Below are 24624 nucleotides of genomic sequence, written 5' to 3'. Positions count from 1 at the left end.
TCTGGGAAGGCTTCACTGCACAAATCCCCCCTTGGTTAATACACATTAAGAGTGAAGTGCCCTCTGCTGCGCACATATCTGCATGTGTGGTCCACTTTACAGCAACACTAAGGAAACTGCAACTCCTTTCTGCTTATTACAGCAGTCACCTCCATGACTCTTTTGGGGGGGGTTCCCTGTTGTTGTTTTTATTCATTGTGAAGTTTTGCGGTTTCAGTCACAAAAGATTCACTCTCGGCCCTACCATTTGTTAAACATTTTTATTTCACTATTATTGACTGGTAAGTCAATTAAGAACTGTTTTGTTTCCAATGACAATCTGTCTAACACATCAATAAAGAAAACATAAATAATTATTACACTGTACACATCTACACTGGGTGTACAAAACATTAGGCCCTCAGAACAGCCTGAATATGTCAGGGCATGGACTCTACAAGGTGTCAAGTGTACCACAGGGAAGCTGGCTCATGTTGACTCCAATGCTTCCCACAGTTGTCAAGTTGGCTGAATGTCCTTTGGGTGGTGGACGAATTTTGATACACACGGGAAACTGTTGAGCATGCGTGAAGAAAAACCCAGCAGCATTGCAGTTCGACACACTCAAAAAGTTACATATTGTAGCTTTAAATATAAAATACCTATTAATTACAGCCATCCAGTGTCCAGGCATAAGTGACTAAATAAATGTGCTTATTTGCCAAAAGGTTTATTCTCTTGACTTTATCCTACCTCCCTGTACTGTTCTCTACAAGGACTATTCGCACGCACACAAACTCAGAGAGACCCAAACACCCCAGTACAGTATAGAGCGAAGGCCGACATCGTGCGGCTGAACACGTCAGATATAAGCGTCCAGCATTTGTCACAGGGAATAATCATAGCAGCCAATAGAGGGTTTGTTATTGGAACGCTGATTTGGACCGGCACGAGCATGGGGGTTCACACACTCAGCAGTGGGTATAACATGACCCTGTGTGTGTGTGTGTGTGTGAAGACACGGCATGTGAAGCAGAACAGATCTTCTGGATAAGCTCAGCCAGTGGCAGAAGGCGAAACACACACACATTGATTCCTATTTTGCGTGCCTCCCCCTCCTATATTCAGTCTTGATATAGTGACTTAGACTGGCATCTTTGAGAAACACCCGTTACTGGATGTGAGGAAACATACTTTGGCTGTAGTTTTGACATTTTCCAGTGTGGACAATTGTTTGTGGCATTGGCTTAATAGACAGGACAAAAAAAAAGTCCTACAGGAATCTTGCACGAAAAGTCCTGCAGGAATCCTGCAGAATAGATGTCCTGCATGATATGCCACAGAATTTTCTGGGCCATGCAGGTATGAATCATGTAGGTAGTCCTTCAGGAAAACAATCCAGGAATCCTGCAGAGTCCTCAAATAATGATTCCTGAAGGACTACCTGCAATAGTTGTGCTACACCAAAATTGCCCCATAATCCTGTGGGATATCCTGTACGTAAGAATCCTGCAGGTAATTCCACAAGATGTCCAGGGCCATTTTCCTGTAGGACAACCTACTGGATTTCTTCCTCATCCTTCAGAGAATTTCATGTAGAACGATCCACATTCTTCAAAAGAATGGACAGATTACACAAGATATGATTGCATGGCAATTTTATTATTCAATGAAGCAACAGCTGATGTGTGCGTTTGTCCATTTCACCATCGCTGCATAAAAGATGATTCCTAGGAGAAAGAAAAGATCTTTGAATAGATATAAGTAAAAGCATATTTTGCAACAAGTGTGAGAGTAATGGTAACATCACATGAAGTATGAGTGTGCATGTGTGACTTAGGCTCTGTTTTAAAGGGAGAAATGAGAGGCTGAAACTATGGTGTTACCTTCGCCTGCATGGCTGTCCAGTGCTGCCTTCTGTGTTAGTCAGTCTCACTGTTGTTTAACTGGGGAGGACAGGAGAGAGATGAGAGGGGCAATGTTCAGAATATAACTACAGAACATCTGTGTGTTATATGAAAAACAGCAACAAAATAGTGCAAATGATATATTGTAGTAGCAAAAGACAACCTATTGGACAAATGGAGCTGCAAATGAGCAAAATAATCAGAACCCGTTTAATTAGTAAATGTATTGTTTTCTCATTAACTTAACAACTCTGATGCAGTATGGTGGCCTTCTGCTAAACTACTAGAAATACACGGTAAAGAATTCCAGTGAAATACTAGGTGTATGTTTGTGTTTTCTGTGCTCCCTGTAATCTAAGCTGTAAAGGAAAAGAGAACTCACATGGTAGTGGTGAAATGTGTAGAATTGAGACGGAATATATTTCAGTGAAAATACTGCAATATTTCATTGATAAACATGTGTGTTACAAATTGCATGCTTGTGTGCGAGTACGGAAGTCAACTGTCATTTTTCAAGTGGGATTCCAAACCTGAGAACGTGAAATGGCAAGTACTGTATGTACTAGGTTTGCTGAAAGTTTTATACTGGCAGCTTCATTAAATAGTACACGCAAAACATCAGTCTCAAAATCAACAGTGAAGAGGTGACTCCGGGATGCTGGCCTTCTAGGCAGAGTTCCTCTGTCTAGTGTCTGTTCTTTTGCCCATCTTAATCTTTTATTGGCCAGTCTGAGATATGGCTTTTTCTTTGCAACTCTGCCTAGAAGGCCCGCATCCCGGAGTTGCCTCTTCACTGTTGACGTTGAGACTGGTGTTTTGCAGGTACTATTTAATGAAGCTGTTAGTTGAGGACTTGTGAGGTGTCTGTTTCTCAAACAAGACACTCTAATGTTCTTGTCCTCTTGCTCAGTTGTGCACTGGGGCATCCCACTCCTCTTTCTATTCTGGTTAGAGACAGTTTGCGCTGTTCTGTGAAGGGAGTAGTACCCAGTGTTGTACGAGATCTTCAGTTTCTTGGAAATTTCACACATGGAATAGACTTCATTTCTCAGAACAAGAATAGGCTGATGATTTTCAGAAGAAAGGTCTTTGTTTCTGGGCATTTAGAGCCTGTAATCGAACCCACAAACGCTGATGCTCCAGATACTCAACTAGTCTAAAGAAGGACAGTTTTACGTGACTCAATCTTTGAACAGTAGTGCTCCAGATACTCAACTAGTCTAAAGAAGGACATTTCTACGTGACTCAATCTTTGAACAGTAGTGAATAAAATAAAAAAATTAAACGCTGCATTGGCTACAATGTAAACAGAAAAAGCTAGCTAACCTAAAAGCTAGCTTTGTTGACACTGGCTGTGAGGATGCAGTTTCCTATTTAGGTTAGAGGGCACGTCGAAGTACGTTTCTTGGAAGATCACCCTTGAGAGAACGCAAGTATGCAATTTGAAACATAGCCAATGTTTTAAACTCAACTTTATTATTTAAATGAAATCACTTCCTTATTTACATGGCAGTAATCAAGTCACATGACGTCAAGTGCTTGCCAAGAAGCCATTAGCCTAGTCATTCAAAACATCAAATCTATCACCATCCGTTTCAAAACCTTTAAAAATGATAGCCTAACTTGTGACAACAGTACTAAAGAGACATGGCAGGAGGGATATCATACCTCATTTGTCCCTTTCCATGGAAGCAAGAGTTTTAAACTGTTTCTTTAAAGCTAGTTAGCTAACAGCCAGTGGCAGAGAACATGCTAGCTAACTTAATCATAACCAATATTCTGCAAACACATTAAAGAAATAACTATGCTACCCATAACATGTTCATATAAACATTTGTTGTAATCTTAGTATGTTTCTCTGACTCCTTACCTGTAAAAAAAAAATTGTAATGTTAGCAGTACTTGAACTAGCTAGCTAAACTGACTGGCAGCCATTTCCTCAACTGCCAGCTGTCAACTGTTGCTATTGTGACCAAGATGTCAAATGACCATTCATCTTGTTGTAAATTGTAACGTTTTTAAAAATAAAAAACTAGCTAGCTATATACAAAATTATGTGCACTCACCTCCACACCCACTTTATCTCCTCCAGGAGTTTGACTAGCTGATATGGCCCTAGTAATATCAACATCTTGCAGGATTCGTGCTGGAATTGCCATGTCCTGCAGGATTGCTGCAGGAATTGTCATGGTTCTACAGGACTTACCATGTCCTGCAGGTTTCGGTCATGTTTGTGCAGGATTTTATACATTTCTGCAGGACAAGTCATACTTCTGCAGGAGCATCAGGGACGTTTCCTTCAGGATTGTGTCAATCCTACAGGATTCCTTCAGGACACCTGCACATTTCCTTCACAAACGTTTGAATTCCTGCAGGAATCCTGTAGGACATTTTCGAGAAATAAGGTTTTTGTTGTGTGCATGGAACATTTCTGGGATCTTTTATTTCAGCTCATGAAACCAACACTTTACATGTTGCGTTTATATTTTTGTTCAGTGTAGTTTCAACTCATGGTGAATGTCAGTGTGTTGACATATATTGGCCTCATAAAAAAAAGCAAGACAGGACAGCCGGATTTAATTTTAGTCGGGAGTCACAATTTTATTAGCATACCACCAATATGCACACATTCTCTCTCTCAATTACTTTACATTCATAAATGATTAATTTGGGGCACAGATGAGCTCATTTCCATAATAACACAAACAAGAGAAGAAGCCACGGGCCAATAAAACCCGGTGATGAGCCATTAGCAATACCACATGCTAGTATACCGTTCAGCCCAACTACGGGCTGATCAGTTTAGCAGACACTCACCAAACCTCCATGTCTCAACAAAAAGCTGCAAGACGCCCGCCCTCGGTTAACAGCGCCAGTGTCTGTTCCAAAGGCTGTTTATTATTATCCCCTGTGTTTGCGTGCGCGTTGCTGCAGAGTGAAGAAGAGAAAAGGAGAGGGCCAAGTGGTAACAATTTGTTCACGCACGTTAATAAACCCTGCTAATACAATTAACCGCTTCAAAAGGATACCTTGGGTGTTCCGAGCGGTAATGGAAATGTTAAGCATGCTCCGGGATTAAGTGTGCACCTCTCCCATCTCGAAAAAGCAAGAGGATGACAATATGGTTCATTTCCAGAGACCTGCATGCTTGGTGTTTTATTAAAGCAGCTCTCCGTCAGTGAGACACACACGGATATGTGTGTGCTTACACAGGGTGGCTGTCTTTGTTCAACACTCACAAACCAACACATTGCTTTAACTCTGAGGTGGTAAAGTTAATACAGGGGTGGTTTGATTTGACATGTTTTCCTTTCCCGTGGCACCATAGACACCACACTTTACCTAAACAGCAGTTTACTTCCTCAGAGAATTTGTCAGCGAAGCCTTCTAGGTTATTTTGCTGTCTTGGTTTGGACGTTTCCTAGTCCTAGTGTGTTGTTGATTTTCTTCTTTGGTCTTCTCCTCTCAGCGACACCTATCCCATCATCGTCACCACCGTTTAGTCCTGCTCATGACTGTGTCACGACTCAAACTGGTCCAAAAACAATATTTGTCTGTTGTGTGCAGGTCTCCAATGTTTCTGTAATTGCCTGATGCTCATTCTACAAACAGTTTCAGCCCTTTTAAGTGCATTTAAATCCTCTCCAGAACTTTTTTTTTAAACGTATTTTCTCCCTTCCGCATCCACCCCTCCTCCCCCTGGGAGGCAACGAACAAGCCCTAATTAAAGATGACTCCTGGGCTGTCTCAAGGAGATGGAGGGGGAGATTGGTGGAACTTCATTAACGTCGGTTTGTTCACCCACCACCAATACTACCTCCACCCCCCTCCTCTCACTTCATTTGCGGCGGGGGCCCTCCACAGGAAGTGGCGGTGAGGCCTGTGGAAGCGGTGTTGTTTTTGATGTGTCGCCTGAGCCCGGCCCCAGAACCCCTATTAATCATTCTGTCAGGCGGCTAGTAGCACACCACCTCTCTCCTCTCCTCCGCAGATGGACCGGCCTCTAATGAAACCCTAGTGCAAAAATAAACTGCTAAATAAGGCCGAGCCGTGTGGAAGTGTCATTTTTTTTCTTTTACAACTGCGGAGAGCGAATAAGAAAATAACAGGAGCAAATTGAAACGGTTTCCCGCTTTTGTTTGCCACATGCGGACGCATTTGTGTGTCAAAGACTATTTTTGTTTTTGTTTTGAGGGATGAAGTTTTTGTGTTTCTTGGTTGTGTGTTTTTGTAAGTGTGATATGTGAAGCGAACACTGTAGCCTAAGTGTAGTGGTTTAAAGTTTGTTTTATTGCTGAAGATTTGTGTCTCTGGAGCTAAAGTTTGAATTCTGGCTTGTTTGGCTGGGTGTACGCCCCATTATCCTGTGTGCTTTTGTAAAACCTGTTTCTTGAATCCTTTGCGGTTGCCGTTTTGGACTCCATGTCTGTTCGACTTGGCATTGAGAGCATATTACTAAAATGCATAAGCATTTACAGTGTATCTCAACAAGAGCTTGGGATCTATATAGTCATTACTAGATACCACCATGCACCACCACTGGGAATGGGATCCAGGGTGGTATTTATTCGGCACCAAATTGAACAAAAAGGGACTGTAAACTGGCAGGGACTCCCTTGTCCAATAAGAAATGTTAGCTCAGAAGTGTGTTTGATTTGCATCTCTGTCCTAGAATCTTGATTTGGGAATATGCAGTCCTGTTGCATGTCTTCTCAGCTTCCCAGTTCTGTATGTCTTCTCAGCTAGAGTCGTTGCTATACTGAACAGATCACGCCACGGGACTGCTGGTTTCTAAATCAAATGTCCGCTCCCTCCATCCGAGACATGCTGCTGTGCAAATCAAACGCACCTCTGAAACTTGAGTTTAGAAAAGCTGTATCTGCAATGATTGAATTCCAGCCACAGTACAGTAAAGATGGGAGCGATGCCCTTTTCTGTTGATTCAATCATGTCTGTGCTGAAATACTAAAACACCCTTTCCACCACTAATGCTATTTTTCCACTAGAAACTCGGTCTGGTTAGAGTAGTATGTCAGCCCGGCCTTCAGCTTGTTTTTGTTGGTCTCAGCCATTGAAGCACTAAAGTCTGAGGCTTTGAGCCAAGCACCAGGCCAAGCACCTCCCAGTGGAAAAGGCCTGAAAGATGTTAAACCATTAGATATAATATGGGGGGATATTAATATCAAAATCGATAATGTGGCCCATTTTGGATAAGGAGGTGAAAATCTAAAAATATTTGGATATTTTCTGATGTTCAGATTGCTATGGTGATTTATTTATATGATAGTAACAGGTTGAAATGTGTTTATCAATATCTGGAGGTGTGCATCAATATCTGGAGGTGTGCATCAATATCTGGAGGTGTGCATCAATATCTGGAGGTGTGCATCAATATCTGGAGGTGTGCATCAATATCTGGAGGTGTGCATCAATATCTGGAGGTGTGCATCAATATCTGGAGGTGTGCATCAATATCTGGAGGTGTGCATCAATATCTGGAGGTGTGCATCAATATCTGGAGGTGTGCATCAATATCTGGAGGTGTGCATCAATATCTGGAGGTGTGCATCAATATCTGGAGGTGTGCATCAATATCTGGAGGTGTGCATCAATATTTGGATTTTAGTCAATGCAGGAACATTATTTAAAATCACTGAATTGTAATGATTTAAAAAAACATTTAAAAAAAACAGCATTTCATTGTTAAAATTGAAGTTTTAAAGGAATTTAGACCACAGACTTCTGCTTTTTTTAAAGAAAGAAATGTAATAAGCTTTGTTTCAGATATACATATGGGCTAAACGGAATCATGTGTCTGGTTGACTTCTCTCTGAAGCCAGTTACCGCTGTGACATGACACTGAACATATACAGTGTGAGCTACTGTATATATATGCCTGTCTAGTCATAAACCGGTCAGTTGTCCTCTGCTCTGGGCACGTGTCATGAACATGATCTTAGACCCTCTATAGCAGGGGTGTCAAACTCATTCCATGGAGGGCCTAATCTCTGCGAGTTTTTGTTTTTTTCTTTCAATTAAGACCTGGACTATCAGGTGAGCGGAGTTCTTGACTAATTAGTGACCTTAATTCATCAATCAAGTACAAGAGAGGAGCAAAAACCCGCAGACACTCGGCCCTCGGTGGAATGAGCTTGACACGTGCTCTATAGCCATGAACTTGTCTTGTCAACACATCAGCACTCTTGTTCAATTGCAGAACCTTTGTTCCACAATTTTAATGTGGGAGTTCTCGTAATGGATTGATATAGGCTATGAGGACTATACTGTAGGCTATATCCAAAAGTGATACGTGAATGTATAACTTGTAATAATGTTGTCATTGCCATTGGTTTAAAATACTTAAGTAAAAATACTTTAAAGTACGACTAAAGTAAAAAAAATATCTGCACTTTTCTATTTATATTTTTGACTACTTTTACTTTTACTTCACTACATTTGTTAAAATATTGTACTTTTTACTCCATACAAATCTCCTTGAGCCCAAAAGTACTGGTTACATTTTGAATGTTTAGCAGGACAGGAAAATGGTCCATTTCAAGCACTTATCAACAGAACACCCTGGTCATCCCTACTGTCTCTGATCTGGTGGACTCACTAAACACACATGCTTCGTTTGTAAATGATGTCTGAATGTTGGACTGTGCCCCTGGCTATCCTTAAATAAATAAAAACAAGAAAATGGTGCCGTCTGGTTTGCTTAATATAAGGAATTTGACTTATAATTTAGCTTTTACTTTTGATACTTAAGTATATTTGAGCAATTACATGTACTTTTGATACTTATGTATATTTTAAACCAAATACTTTTAGACTTTTACTTAAGTTGAATATTACTGGGGGACCTTTAATTGAGTCGTTTTCTATTATTTAAAAATATATATATTTCACCTTTATTTAACCAGGTAGGCTAGTTGAGAACAAGTTCTCATTTACAACTGCGACCTGGCCAGTAAGGTATCTTAAGGTATTTGTACTTTTACTCAAGTATGATAATTGGGTAAGTTTTCCACCACTGGTCTTTGCATATTTTTGCAAACCCAAAGCTGGCATGGCCTTTCAATAAAAAAAATGCGCGAATGGAATTGATCCTAGCAATTAGGTGTATCTTCTCACAAGGTCGTTAAGGTATAGGCTACTACTGTAGGTTCATAGTAGACTACAGTAGGCCTACACGAAATTAATCACAGATTCTTGTCCACTTGTGACCAAGTCACAAACTTGTAAGTAGCCTATACTTTAGCCTATTATTGTATTTATTGTAACGTTTTCAAAGCACACCAACGGTTTGGAGGATATCCGTGACTTATTCGAACGAATTTGCGTAGATCTACATCTAATTTCATACATGGATGGATAGAGCGATCGAGAGCGAAATTTCATTGTTGCCAACAATATTTTGTTGGGACAGAAGTCGGACACAACTTGATGGATCGCTGTAACAAAGCATGTCGCTGGTCTAGTTTGCCATTTGTAAGGACGAAATAGGTACTTATTTGAGATCCGTGAGCAGCTTGTTCGGTTCCGTGATATTTAAATGATTTGACTGACAATTGATCACATAATTATATGGTTTCTATAGCATCATCAAAAATGACAATATCGCCATTATAATATTTCGTTTCACAGTAGCCTTGTTCAGCAGGAGGCCTAGCTATAGGCTAGTAATAATATTAATATTAAGTTGTATATTGTATATTTTTTAATTTAGGCTATATTAATAATTCCATGATGAAGATGAAGAAATAAGCCAACATATTTGTGTTAGTCTATGTCTTACTGTAGGCATATCGATAATTACATTGTTTTGAAGTAGGCCTACAATATATGACAGCGTATTTCCCCCAAACCCTAGTGTGCAAGATTAAGACTGTGATTCCAGTGTCCCTGTAGACACGTTTGATTGATTACATCATAAGGGGTCATTTCTACACCGGGGTAATTTTCTCTCTAGCCCCGGGCTAGACTCCACGCTCCTTTGATCTTCAGGGATATGGACGGCAATTTAACAACCGATTAATTAATACAATAATGATAGTGTAGGCCTAACACGATGCAGTTGTCGTGCTGTTTTATGTGTAGGTGGCATTGGTGCAAGTATATATTTATAAATTATTTTATAAAGCTTTTAATTTAGTTTATTTCAATTTTATGTGTAATATATATATATATATAATTGAGGATGGTCAAAACTCTCCATTAATAGACTTAGAAATAGTCGGATTTCACCTTGTTTTGATAATTGGGCCAGCAGTCACCTTTGCTTTTCTTTTACTCACTAATAGCTAAGTAGGCTATTTATTTTGTAAATAGTCGCTACATGATATGGCTACAGAGGCAATGGAAAATATAGGCCTATTATAATTGACATAATTTATGAGACATTTTACAAAGCATGTTTCTCATTTGACTGACACCTGCCTTTGGACAGAGATGCCTATAGAAAAGCAAGCTTCATAACGAACACGCGCGCGATGTTCAACCTGGCATTGTTTTTGGTATAGGCCTATGAATTTTGAAAAGGGCGGATTAATGAACCGAGACCTGAGAGAGATAATCAAAACATATTACACGTATCATTGACTGTCGAATGACTTAATCCACGTCTCAAAGTCGTATTTATTTCTTTATTCCACATGGTCTGGCATACACGTCAATTATGCTCCTAAATGCGATTTATCATAAAGAGTTTGCCCTAAACAAGTCACTACTCATGCATGCAGTTAGTATACAAATAGTTAGGTTAAGCAATGTTCTTAACTAAATGGAATTAATATTTCCAGGTGGAATATTATTTCGCTGAATAGGTTGTAAGTCTACTTATTGACACCGGTAGTTTGCTTTCAATTGGGCCTAATAGGGCTAATCAAGAAATGTCGATATACCGATTAAATAGGCCTGTGTAGGGTAATTCTACAGGCTAATATTTTACTAACCATATTATAATATTGCTCCCTCCTAACCATTTTGTATCTTCCATATTAAAAAAAATATCTTATGTGGTCAGAAATTCGCTGACTGCTTCTTAACACAGGAAAAATACTGAAAGAATTGTTTAGGATTTAGCGGTCAGATTTCCCATTTCCCATAGACGCTCAAGGTCTTGAACCCAATTAATGGATAATATTTACCAAGGCAACTTGACTGACCGATTTTGGGACTTCATTAGCCCATGTACAAACAGGGACAAGTCTGAGCAGCGCCAGGGGAAGGCCCACTCCAGTGCGTCAACCTAAAACCTTGGCTTGGAGTGGTCTGTCTGTGGACCCCACTTACCCAACTGTAAGGGACATATTCTAATTATAGATTGTGTCGGAGGACATTGGTAAATCTTGACATGTAGGTTAAATATTGGTGAGTGATGGTCAAACTTTGATCCTCACATATGTTGTTTAATTTAATTTTTGCCACTGAGGTCGTCCCTTTATAAATTGTTACTGTATCGCCAGAGTCGACACATTGTTCACACTCGAGTCACTGGTAGTTCCTTGTTGCGCAGACCACTGAGTCACAATAGCGCCGTCTAGGAGTAAAACGTGTATGCGCGTGCGAGAGAGCGAGAGGGACACGCACACATGAGATCGAGAGTGAAGGGAGCAGAGCAGAAGGCAGGCTGCTCTGTGTGTGTGTGTAGTCAACCTGGAGTTTCCACCACCCTTCAGTTGCCATGTTTACTCTCCCATTACATTGGCAGAATTGCAGTTCACAAATGTACAATAAGCTACTCCCATAATAGCCTACAAATATGCCCCACCTTCTGATGTCGTTTGACCGCTCTGTCCCACATCCGAACCGCAAGGTGTTTTATTTCACATATCTATAATGTAGCCTACAGTTCGGTTATCTCTGCGTTACGCATAATCCCGATGCTTTTTCCACCGTGGATAAAGCTTGGGTTTCAACCTGTGTCGGGGAATATTTCACCCGTACCACAGACCACACCAATTCATGTATTGTTGGATCTGGGCCTGCTGCGTCACGCCTGATCCCGTTCTAGCTCTAATTTCTTCAAAGCTTTCAACTAACCGATGATGGGTTGAAACTAAAACTGTAGCCTCCGAGTTAAGCCTTACTGATGATGGTGGTGGTGAAGATGAAGATTATGGTGGTTAATATTACCAACACCAAGTCATCGTTAGATTAACCTAAATTACTTAATGTATAAATAGATAGGCCCATTATTAATCATAAATAGTTAGTAGCCTAATTATTTATGAAATGTATAATATTTTAATATTTGTATTTTTAATACTTACTTATAGCATATTGCCTACCACTAGGTTAGGTTACTTGAACGATAGGCCTACATTAGGCTACTACTCCTAGATAAAGATGGTTATTGGGGATTGTGCCTCCGAATCGTGGCTCCTTTTTCTCACCCGAATGTCTGTCCACTCTAGAAGGCAGAAGGCAACCAGTTATTTCACGTCACTGATCAAAAGGCCTAAACTTTAATTGATGAATACATGCTCCAAAGAACGTAGTCTATACAAAATTGTTGTATTTAGACTCAAATTCAGAAATGCGAACTTTACTGTCCCTATAGGATAGAACCTTCACACTCGTAGAAAAAACGGTTATTTGGTTTCAACCATATATAACATTTTGGTTATTTGGACGAGACCAAAGAACCCTTTACTAAAAAATGTGTGTGTGTGTGTAGATTAATAGTAATAGTGAAGACATCAAACTATGAACTAACACAGCAGTAACCAAAAAAGTGTTAAACAAATCCAAATATATTTTATATTTGAGATTCTTCAAATAGCCACCCATTGCCTTGATGACAGCGTTGCACACTCTTGGCATTCTCTCAACCAGCTTCATGATATAGCCACCTGGAATGTATTTCAATTAACAGGTGTACCTTCTTAAAAGTACATTTGTGGAATGTCTTTCCTTCTTAATGCATTTCAGCCAATCAGTTGTGTTGTGACAAGGTAGGGGTGGTATGCAGAAGATTACCCTATTTGGTAAAAGACCAAGTCCATATTATGGCAAGAACAGCTCAAATAAGCAAAGAGAAACTAAGGTCCATTATTACTTTAAGACACGAAAGTCAGTCAATACAGAACATTTCAAGAACTTTGAAAGTTTCTTCAAGTGCAGTCGCAAAAACCATCAAGCGGTATGATGGAACTGGCTCTCATGAGGGCCGTCACAGGAAAGGAAAACCCAGAGTTACCTCTGCTGCAGAGGATACGTTCATTAGAGTTACCAGCCTCAGAAATTGCAGCCCAAATGCTTCACAGAGTTCAAGTAACAGACACATCTCAACATCAACTGTTCAGAGGAGACAGCGTGAATCAGGCCTTCATGGTTGAATTGCTGCAAAGAAACCACTACTAAAGGACACCAATAATAAGAAGAGACTTGCTTTGGCCAAGAAACACAAACAATGGACATTAGAACGGTGGAAATGTGTCCTTTGTTCAAATGAGTCAAAATGTGAGATTTTTGGTTCCAACCGCCATGTCTTTGTGAGACGCAGAGTAGGTGAACGGATGATCTCTGCATGTGTAGTTCCCACCGTGAAGCATGGAGGAGGAGGTGTGATGGTGTGCTTTTCTGGTGACACTGTCTGTGATTTATTTAGAATTCAAGGCACACTTAACCAGCATGGCTACCACAGCATTCTGCAGTGATATGCCACCCCATCTACTTTGCGATTAGTGGGACTATCATTTGTTTTTTAACAGGACAATGTTCCAACACACCTCCAGGCTGTGTAAGGGCTATTTGACCAAGAAAAAGTGAGAGTGATGATGGAGTGCTGCATCAGATTATCTGGCCTACACAATCACCCAACCTCAACCCAATTGAAATGGTTTGGGATGAGTTGGACCGCAGAGTGAAGGAAAAGCAGCCAACAAGTACTCAGCATATATGGAAACTCCTTCAAGACTATTGGAAAAGCCTTCCAGGTGAAGCTGGTTGAGAGTGTGCAAAGCTGCCATCAGTTTTGACAGTACCATTCAAAAGTTTGGGCACACCTACTCATTGAAGGGTTATTTGGGGTTCTATAGTATATAGAACATTTTAGTTCTTTGGACGAGATTAAAGAACCCTTTACTAAAATATATATATATATATATATATGTATGTGTATGTATGTGTGTGTATATATACATATATATATATGTACACATACACACACACATTTTGTATGTTCTATATGTTCTATATACTGTAGAACCCTGGATAACCATTTTTGTCTACAAGTGTGGTTCTATCCTATAGGGACAATAAAGTTTGCATTTCCGACTTCGTCTTACTACAACATTTTTGTATAGCCTACGTTCTTTGAAGCATTTATTCATAATTCCTTGACATGAAATAAACTGGTTGCCTACTGGAGTGAATAAAAATATTTAAACATTCAAGAAAGAAAAGGGAGCCACGGTTCGGAGGCACTATCCCCTACTACTTCTTATCATAACCATCTTTATCTAGGAGTAGTAGCCTAATGTAGGCCTATCATTCAAATAACCTAACCTAGTGCTAGGCAATATGCTATAAGTAAGTATTAAAAATACAAATATTAAAATATTATACATTTCATAATGAACAATTAACTTACTAACAATTTACTTTTGACTGGTACTGCATATATATATATATATATATATGTATTTATGCACACACGTACATACATACATACACAAAAATATAAACGCAACATATAAATGTTGGTCCTATGTTTCAAAAGCTTATTTCTCTCAAATGTTATGTACAAATTTGTTTACATCCCTGTTAGTGAGCATTTCTTCTTTGCCAAGATAATCCATCCACCTGACAGGTGTGGCATATCAAGAAGCTGATTAAACAGCATGATCATTACACAGATGCTCCTTGTGCTGGGGACAATAAAAGGCCAGGCATAAGCTACGGACAATGAACACAATTGCATTACCATGATGAGATACTGAGGCCCATTGTCGTGCCATTCATCCGCCGTCATCACCTCATGTTACAGCATGATAATGCTCAGCTCCATATAGCAAGGATCTGTGCACAATTCCTGAAAACTGAAAATGTCCCAGTTCTTCCATAGCCTGCATACTCACCAGACATGTCACCCATTGAGCCTGTTTGGGATTCTCTGGGTTTATGTGTATGACAGCATGTTCCAGTTCCCACCAGTATCCAGCAACTTTGCACAGCCATTGAAGAGGAGTGGGACAACATTCCACAGGCCACAATCAACAGCCTGATCAACTCTATGCGAAGGAGATGTCATGCTGCATGAGGCAAATGGTGGTCACATCAGATACTGACTGGTTTTCTGATCCAAGCCAAGTTTTTCAAGGTATCTGTAACCAACAGATGCATATCTGTATTCCCTGTCATGTGAAATCCATAGATTAGGGCCTAATTCATGTATTTCAATTGACTGATTTCCTTATATGAACTGTAACTCAGTAAAATCTTTGAAATTGTTGCATGATGCATTTATATTTTTGTTCAGTATATATGCTATATATACACTATGTACAAAACAATGAGGACACCTTCCTAATATTGAGTTGCTTCCCCCTGTTTTTTTGCCCTCAGACCATCCTCAGTTCATTGGGGCATGGACGCTACAAGGTGTCAGAAGCATTCCACAGGGATGCTGGCCCATGTTGACTCCAATGCTTCCCACAGTTGTGTCAAGTTGGCTGGATGTCCTTTGGGTGGTGAACCATTCTTGATACACTTGGGAAACTGTTGGGTGTGAAAAACCCAGCAGCGTTGCAGTTCTTGACACACACCGGTGTGCCTGGCACCTACTACCATACCCCGTTCAAAGGCACTTACATCTTTTGTCTTGTCCATTGACCCTCTGAATGGCACACATACACCATCCGTCTCATGGCTTAAAAATATTTAGCCTTCATCTACACTGATTGAAGTGGATATAACAAGTGACATCAATAAGGGATCATATCTTTCACCTGGTCAGTCTCATGGAAAGAGCAGATGTTCCTAATGTTTTGTATATTCAGTGTATATGTAAAGGACGCCACGCTGTTGCTTAGCGAGTACCACTTCCATACCAGGCTCGAACTCGGGATCTCTGCCTCACAAACACGTGGCCGCTCTCCTCAAGCATCTTAGCCGATCCCTCAAAAAGCTTGCCAATGAGGTGAGACACTTCAGGCTGTGGAGTAAGTTTCACACATCCCCATGTGCTACATTCACCCCTCAAACTTCCTCAACAGCAAACCCAGCGTTGAGCTGAGCACCAATGTAGATCCGGGTCATGGCACCACTGTAAAGGACGTCTCGCTGCTTGCTTAGTGAGTACCACTTCCTCCATTCCACACTTCCTTCCTCCTGGCAGTAGGTAACCCAGCGGCTAAGGTGTTTGATCCTGTGGCAGGAGTTGGAGCTGGGTTGGTTCGAATCCCGAATGGGGTGCTGGGAAAAAAGGGTGGAATTGATCTTACAACTGGAGGGCTGTGTTCACATCCTTAAAATATTCCCCTACTGTTGGGCCCTTAATCCCACAACATGCTCTACATCCGGGGGCACTGCAGCTTGAACCTGTGCTCATCTCAACAGTATGTGTGAGGTCTGCTGTTTGGGGGAGTTGAAAATGGAGCAGAAGACATGTTTTTGTCGTTCACTGTAACTAATGGACAAAGTTGCATCGTGAAGAAGTCAGCCAGTTGACGTGGGCCTTCATTCAAACAAAGAGATGCCTCCCTGGCAATTTTGCATGTCATGACAAATTCTGAAAACTATGCTGGTATTCTTTTGTTCATTATTTAATTGTTTATTAAATGATATTCTGAGCAACAACAAAAAATACCATTTAATAGTAGTAGTCATAATTCACAAATGGCACCATGCAGGGTTCTATATGGAACCATTTTAGTTCAGTGAAGAACCTCTAGGGTTCTGATCAAAAACCCTAGAAAAAGGGTTCTAAATATAACTTTTAGCAGTTTCATATATGAAGCAAGTGATATAACCCTTTTTGGTTCTATAAGAAACCTTTTTTTCTAAGAGTGCAGGAACCTTTTCCTTTTAGTGTATACTCAGTGCAAGCTTAGGCCTACTATGTTGTCTCTGTGGTCTTGCCGAAAGATGAGCATAAATAGAATGGGTTGCCTAATAGATAAAAAATATAGAAATGCACAAAATAATAGTGTTTGAAAGCATAATTTTTTATTTAGGCCCTCGTTTAAGATCAATAAATTCGAAGAGTGATGTTTGCTGCTCTGAATAGCCATAGGCTACTTTTTGTTTTTGACTAATTAGCATATTGGATTGATGCCCTGTAAATGACCAATATACGGATATTGCTACTGCGGCCTGGATTGAAGCAGCACACCTCTCCTCCGGGGTCTGCGCCAGCCTCTCTCCGTCCCCGTGTTAAAACCGCAGGAAAATCGCAACAATCTGGAAAGAAAATACTCAAAAATGCGGGGTTACACAGCCGCCACGTAGAGCTCGTAAAAGGCAGACATTTAAATGACGCAGAAAACTATTCCCCAAATGAACGGGTACCGAAGAGCAACACTTTTCTTTACAAGCGTAATCACAGTTAGGCTTAATTGCTCTTAAAAAAAGGTGTTGCACCATATTAAATAATTTGTCCAGACCAATGTGAGAGATTCGACCCACGTTTAAATTGTTCTGGAGAGCTGGTGAAAACATTTTTGGTGAAAACATTTGGGGAAAAATAAGAAACAAATGCTGTTGAATGGACCTTTTTTTCACACTTAAACAGGAAATGTTATCGATACAATAAATCGATTGAGACAAGACTTGATGTTCCCAGTCGTCATTCTATCGCACTCACACCCAGGAGTTTGCTCAATAAAGTAGCATTGGTAAATGAAATGAATACTCACCTGAGGATTGTTGGCTCAATGTCAGTCCGTTAGGCTATATAGTAAGATTTTTACTTAACCCCACTTTGTAAGAATTCTGTTTTGCAACATATGATTCGATTCCACAAACAACAATGTTAGATCAATAGTTGAAATTACTAAATGTTTTGCTATTGGGATATGAAATGTAGACGCCTAGTCAACCACATGACATTTCATTTGAACTTGTATTGCACATTGAAACAAATGTTTGATTATTTATATTTTCTTAAGTTATCAATTATGGTTGAAGTAATTGTAGTCCTGTGCTGATGTATGTTTAAAAAAAATGTAATTATAGTATCACGCAACGGATTTAACATGCAATTGCAGTAGGCCTTTTTAGTGAATATTCAACAGTCTGCACGTTTCTTATTCCATCTTGTGCCCAATTACTACCGTAATAGTCCATTAATAAAAAAACAAAAGTAATAATACACTTGTAATAAGTAATAATACATGAATAATAAATGAATAATAATCATTTTCTTGATGTTCAATCAAGGCTGTGATCCCATGCACGCGTTGTCCCACGGGAGATTGGTTAAAGGTCTTAACCCGTCTATCTTCCCGAAGAGGCACTCTATTTTCCCATTTACAAATCACAAAATGGAACTCGCTCCGTGATCAAAATGCCTGGTAAAACAACTGATTATGATCATGCAACTCCTTTCTTTTCTAAGTCAATGTTCTCAAAAAGGTTTCAAAACGATCTATTTCGACATGCTTTTTTTATGAACAACATTTGGTTTTACATGCAGTAGGCCTGTGCATAAAAATGTGGCTTCTGTTGTTGCTAATAATAATATTAATAATAATAATAATAATAGTTCTTACAATATACTACAATACTCATATTATTATTATAATAACAACGATACAGTAATATGGTTTAATAATTGTCAAATAACTGCATGCAATAGGACAGATAATGAAATTAACTTCAAATGCAAATAATGCATTAGGCCTATGCCGAATAAACATAGTTTTGTTTGCCAGGTATATTTTTAGGATATTTGTTTGTCTGTTTTCTTTACTGCTTCAATTGCACAGAAATACCAACCTAGCCTACATGTAGATTAACACAGAAATACCAACCTAGCCTACATGTAGATTAACACAGAAATACCAACCTAGCCTACATGTAGATTAACACAGAAATACCAACCTAGCCTACATGTAGATTAACACAGAAATACCAACCTAGCCTACATGTAGATTAACACAGAAATACCAACCTAGCCTACATGTAGATTAACACAGAAATACCAACCTAGCCTACATGTAGATTAACACAGAACTAGGCTACTGTCACTTGAAAATCATCTAGAAATATTCTCCTTTCTTTCGTTCAACATCCATATAGTTCACCGTAGATATTTTATTCATTCATACATAAGGTCGCTCAGACTTACCTATTTCAATTGCTTAGCTGCATTATGAGCTGCAGATTAAGCTACACAATATATAGCCTAACCTCCAACTGACATCGAAGGCACACTCCTAACGTTGACCGTTAATATATGCATGCGACGATCAACAGACGCCTGCTTTCATACACTGCGCGTCTGAACGCCATGCATGCTGCACGTAAAACAGGTGGAAGGCAAAGTCATACTTACATTAGAAATTCACAATCTATTTCTCCTCCTCGCTGGTTTTACCTGGAGCCCTTGTGCCAAAAATGGCGATGGGATGTTTGCATTCATTACATCGCACCATAGTTCACAGAGATGATAGGGGTGCAGAAATAAGGCATATTTTCAAGTAGAACAACCTTAACTTACTTATACATGCTTCCTATAGAAATACAATGAATGAAAACTAGCCCGGTTCTGTAGCCTACTCGTCGTCTCGTCTGTTGAGAGTAGGCTGCTGCATGCGTCAACAGCTGCCGTTTTCGTGTGGCTTGCTCGCAGGCAAAGCATGTGTGTGCAACGTTATGTTTTCATACGGAGAGCTATCGTACATGCAACTCCAATTTATGCATCTGAATAAGCGAAGTCAATAATGACCCCTGGAAAAAGTTGGCATTTGATTAACCTACATTTGAACACAATGCCAGATAAGACATCCATTGCATCAATTGTAAATAATCATCTTCTGAGTTAGGCCTATCTGTAATAGAATATAGAGAGTTAAAATCAGGGCATATCTTTCTCGTAATTCAGCATTAGGTTATAACAATAATAATGAGAAAAACAATGGCAACATTAAAGCCCTAATATTCCTCATAATCATATGAATGTTATAATAAATAGGCTAATAATAGCCAATCATAACAATAGTAGGCTATTATTATTTTTACTTTACCTTAAATTCGATTTTTTTATGTCATCATTTTGAATGGTCAATTGTGATATTTGATAACAATCACCTTGCAGTTGAGGGATGCGACCTTGACCCCATCACATACCATGCTGTATCCATTGCTAGTCCGGATCCCACAGGTTTGCGAAAAATAAGTTATTGCTCTTAAAGGGGTAGTCAAGAAGGTGGTGGTGGCAAAGGCGGTGGTAGGGGGAGGGGATGGGGGGGGGGGGGGGTCCGAGATGGTGCTGAGAGGGAGGAGGGGAAGAGATAAGTGATCTAAAGGGGAGACGATAGGACAAAAAGTGATGATGAATACATTGCAAAGTTTTTTGGCCCTGATGAGGGTGTCAGATTGAATGGCCTGTGCGCATGTGCGAAGGTGTCCAAACTGACAATGCTTGTGAGATGAAGATAGTGTTGTTGCTGCTTCTGGGCTCACGGAGGACGAGAGGAATCTACAAGCCGACAAGATGAGATCCAAGGCGAGGGCGAGAAAACTGGCCAAAAGTAGGTCTTTTTCCCTTCTTACGCTTTCGGTCGGCGGCTCGAACTCTCGTGCCGGTCACCAATGTGTCCTTGTCATTTGTCAGTTCCTTAGTCGGACGCGTCTTTGTCCTCGTAGATAATTTCGCTCTTCTTGTGAATAGTAACGATAAAACACCCTAGTCCGTGTGTCCAGCCTTTTCGCGGTTGCAGCCTTGTGTTCGCTTGTTCACGTCAGAACTTTCATATATGCTGAGAAACACTGCTGGTGGTTTTGTATAAAAGATATGGGAGAGAAAAAACATTACCGTACAAACTGCGCCGGGGAGTAGTTTTGTTTTCTGTTCTCGGAGGTTAGACACCGCGAAGAATCGTTACCCGAAAGTTAACAAAAAAGTTGTCGAAAGGGATAGTAACTTTTTTATTAAGTTCTTCCAAGTCTTGTGAAATAATATTCCTAGTTTTTGAAATAGTGGGCGCTCTAGCACTGCTCATGGCTACAGAGGGAGCTCAGTATAGAGACCGAGTTGTGCGCACAAGCTTCATTCACGACAAGTGGGAGACGTTAAGATGTGAAATTTGAAAGAAATCGCTGTTTTCGTGCAGCATTTTATCCAAGTCCGTTTTACCTTCGAAGAAACTGCATCCACGAAGTCAGTTTTTTCCCTCTGGCCGTTGAACTACTATTGTGTTTTGTTCCTCCTTCGGGGAATGGCAATCAATAGGCCTAATGCTTGTTGTGCAAGAAATGGCCCTGCTACTTTACGGACTGTTGCTCTCGTCACACGGACAAATCATTTTCACTTTTGTGAACATCATGCATATGTTTGTGTAGAAAGAAGGATGATTCTATAGCTTGATTTCTGCTATCTTTCCAACTTATATTTGTTTATTACGCATGAATAGACGTAACTTTTTATGTATATGCATTGAATCAATTTACGTGTTATAAATGTTCTGCATAAAAGTTCAACCAATAAGGTGTGTTGCACATAGCCAATTTTAAAACACCAACGCGGATTTATTTTTTGTTCTGAGTGTTATCTATTATTTCAAGGTGAGTTTCGATTATGGACATGTAGCAGTTGGTCATTGCTGATGCAGAACTACGAGCCGAATAATGCAATGAACCTACTAGTAAGGGTTCAGTGAAATGGATAATGCATTTAATCCGTCACTATTAACGAATCCGAAAGCATACGATCTTATGTATCGATATTTACAATGATTGAGGAAATAGTTGATTTTAACTTCATTTTAACTTCAGCATAGGCTTCTGAAAAACTTTGTTTATGGCCTTTGTTAATCCAAAATCCACATATTCCCGATTTAATGCACGTTGCTTTTCTAAAGAAGACCAGGTTGTTTCTATTTCACAGTGGGGATTATTTAACAAACAATTATGTTAGCAGTGTGAAATGACCTTGCTGTAAACGAGTAGCCTAATACGTTGGTTGTATGCCTCCTCCATTTTCTATGCATTATGATCAATAAATTGTGTGATTGAGGACAAAACATGTAAACATTTCAACAGTTAAATATTGTGTTTTGGAACCAGAAATAAACAATTACATTGTAAGCAGCGTTTTCTGTAACCGTGCTTGTATGTTTGGTCCAAGTTATTAGGAATATGCTGATAATTGTCGGTGTCAAGCGCAGACATTTGTCAAGCCTTTGCAAAGAGAAAGTAGGCCTAGCACTCATTGAGAATAGTTATCAATTCAGGAATGTATTTTTCTCAGTAATTGAAATAGACCTTGATCTCTAAGTAGCCTTGATTGCCTCTTGATCCTAGTGCTAATTAAAATAAATGCCGGCATGGCTTTGACTAGACCTCTCACTCGACAATAATTATTCACGTCTTGCTAAGCTTTGAGACCTTATAGCGAGCCCAACGCTGCTCGCCTTGTTGCAGTGTAGCACATTAGAAACTAAGAAATATTATCATCATATGAACATGGCCTTGTGATATTTAAAACAGGGTCCGAGTTGACAACACCTTACGCCTAGACGTGTGCAGTTTCAGAGGCTTTACACACCGTGGGATAATTGTCACACTCTACCTGTTATGTAGACTAGGTTTATAGCAGGCTATACTTATTACATTTCCCCCACAAAAAAACGGTTATGGGCATAATGGAAGTACAGTATTAGCTTAAATTTCAGTTCTGTACTCTGTGGTGGTGGCACCTTTTTGAATCCGACAGAGTTGTCATAGGCCTGATTAAATCGAAAGGGACCTGGCGTGGTTTAAGGACTTAAGTAGATTTATACAGATTTACCCGGTCCAGAATTCTCAAATCCACAGGGATTCGGCACTCAGAATCGCCTCCCTGAGCGGTGTCGAAATGGATAAGCTCACAATGATCAATAAATACTGTGACGGCTCCATATTTCCCCCCATGTATATTTGGATATGTTGTGATATTTGCAAACACTTTTATGTGTTTAGTTTTACATGATACTTGTTATCATAGCCAGGTGGCCTGTCATTTAGATGACTGTGGTTTAGTTTGTTTATATTATTTTGCGTAAATTATAGGCCTATTTTAAACTTTCGAAATTACACAATTTATTATTATTATGCATATTTATTATAACTATTATAATTATAATCATTATTCACGTTTTATTATTATTATTATTATTATTTTATGCAACTTAACGCTATTAACACACAGTATGCCTATTACAATACAACCAATGCCATATTACTCTTTCAATATTTTAAACGGTCTTTTTGTTGCTCGCTCTTGTTATTTGAGGCAGTAGAAGGTATATAGAATCTGTAGAGGTTTATCAGTATACAGTTCATTACATTTTTTTGTAGGAAAAGGCTACCTCCTCGATTGACCTCCACTGGGATAAATTGCTTGCTTACTAAAAAAAAGTAGTTCCTTAGTCAATAGGTCTACTTTAAAAAAAGGCCTATCGTATGGTTCAAATGTTTGCAATTTGGTCTGAAACAACAGCTGTGTGCTGACAACGTGCCGTCATTGCAGTATTCAATTGTTGGACATTTACAGGTGACTTCTCCGGTAGGCTACTACAGCAAGCCTACCTCGTGTCTAAAATCGAACAAACATTGTAGATTCTAAAAATGAGTCATAGGCCTGTTGTAAAATCGTATGATAATTTGACTTGTCTAATTTTCTGTGTAAATGCAGTCTGTTTGTGTGTTAAATTGGGCCGCAGATTCGGTAATGCTAAAAGTAAACGTTTCATTAAATTCATCCACTGATCTGAAATGATAATTGAATGTGTACAAGTCAACATTTGAGGTTGCACAGGTGAAGGCCATGCTTTGAAGGGACACGCGCGCACGGTCTCATGCAACCGACATAAGTCAGAGGTCAGCAAAAGGGATGCTTATCAATTAGGCCCACTCATATTTTGAAGATTATTACATTACTTGTATCCAGAAACGTATGGAATGCAGGCCAACAATTTATTGTTTCGGAAATTATCAATTCATTATCAAAAACAGAAAATAATATCATCAATAGAGTAATTTCAAATAAAACATGGTTGCGCGACGAAACATTGTCATATAGAATGAACGAAACGCAGTAGGCTAATGAAAGGTCACATTAGAATCACAATTATGTAAATATGTTGACTATCGGCTGCCCCGCTTTTCCAAAGATGAGCATTATATCATAGACATGAGAGGTAGCCTTTTATCTAGCGCACACCATCCAATTATGTATTCACTGAAACGCATTTTAAGTGAAAGGAAAACGTTCGAATGCCCATCTCGCTCTCTCGCGTCACATTGAATCGTCGCTCATGTATGGAGCACCATATTGTCTGGTTGCTCCCATAGCCTCCTTGTACTCTATCGGTATTTTGGGGAGGCAGTTATTGCTCGATAGGATTGCTCTCTCTTTAGTGACTTCCTTAGATGGACTGTAGTATCATGAACCCATGTCTTGTTGTAGTACAGCCTCTGATGTTTTGACAGAGTTAATAAAACCAGCTCCAAGACACTGTAAAACAACAATGGGCGCTATGTTGAATTTCTGGCAAAACGCTTAGGCCCCATGCAAGACCCCAGGCTT

General features: G+C 39.6%; 1 protein-coding gene and 1 long non-coding RNA gene across 8 annotated transcripts in view; one reads left to right on the top strand and one right to left on the bottom strand.

The window, feature by feature from the left end:
- Positions 1 to 1620: 1620 nt before the first annotated feature.
- LOC109908675 (uncharacterized) lies at positions 1621 to 20289 on the bottom strand. The gene is made up of 3 exons (XR_002257689.2): positions 19390 to 20289; positions 1866 to 1925; positions 1621 to 1709 (listed from the first exon to the last, which is right to left on the bottom strand). It is a non-coding gene; the product is annotated as an uncharacterized LOC109908675 (long non-coding RNA).
- A 59-nt stretch (positions 20290 to 20348) lies between these two features.
- Positions 20349 to 24624, top strand: part of prdm16 (PR domain containing 16) — a 235315-nt gene continuing 231039 nt past the window's right edge. For 4 of the 7 annotated variants that reach the window (XM_031794077.1, XM_031794076.1, XM_031794075.1 and 1 more), the window contains exon 1: positions 20350 to 20587. In XM_031794077.1, coding sequence (XP_031649937.1) covers positions 20551 to 20587 — 37 coding nt within the window. In that variant the 5' untranslated portion in view covers positions 20350 to 20550. Of the gene's footprint in view, positions 20588 to 24624 lie in introns of all 7 variants that reach the window. The other 3 variants (XM_031794074.1, XM_031794078.1, XM_031794072.1) reach the window with 2 other exon arrangements.

Source organism: Oncorhynchus kisutch, linkage group LG17 (assembly GCF_002021735.2).
Source record: "Oncorhynchus kisutch isolate 150728-3 linkage group LG17, Okis_V2, whole genome shotgun sequence".
In the NCBI taxonomy this organism is placed as follows: domain Eukaryota; kingdom Metazoa; phylum Chordata; class Actinopteri; order Salmoniformes; family Salmonidae; genus Oncorhynchus; species Oncorhynchus kisutch.
This window is presented reverse-complemented; position numbering and strand designations above follow the sequence as displayed.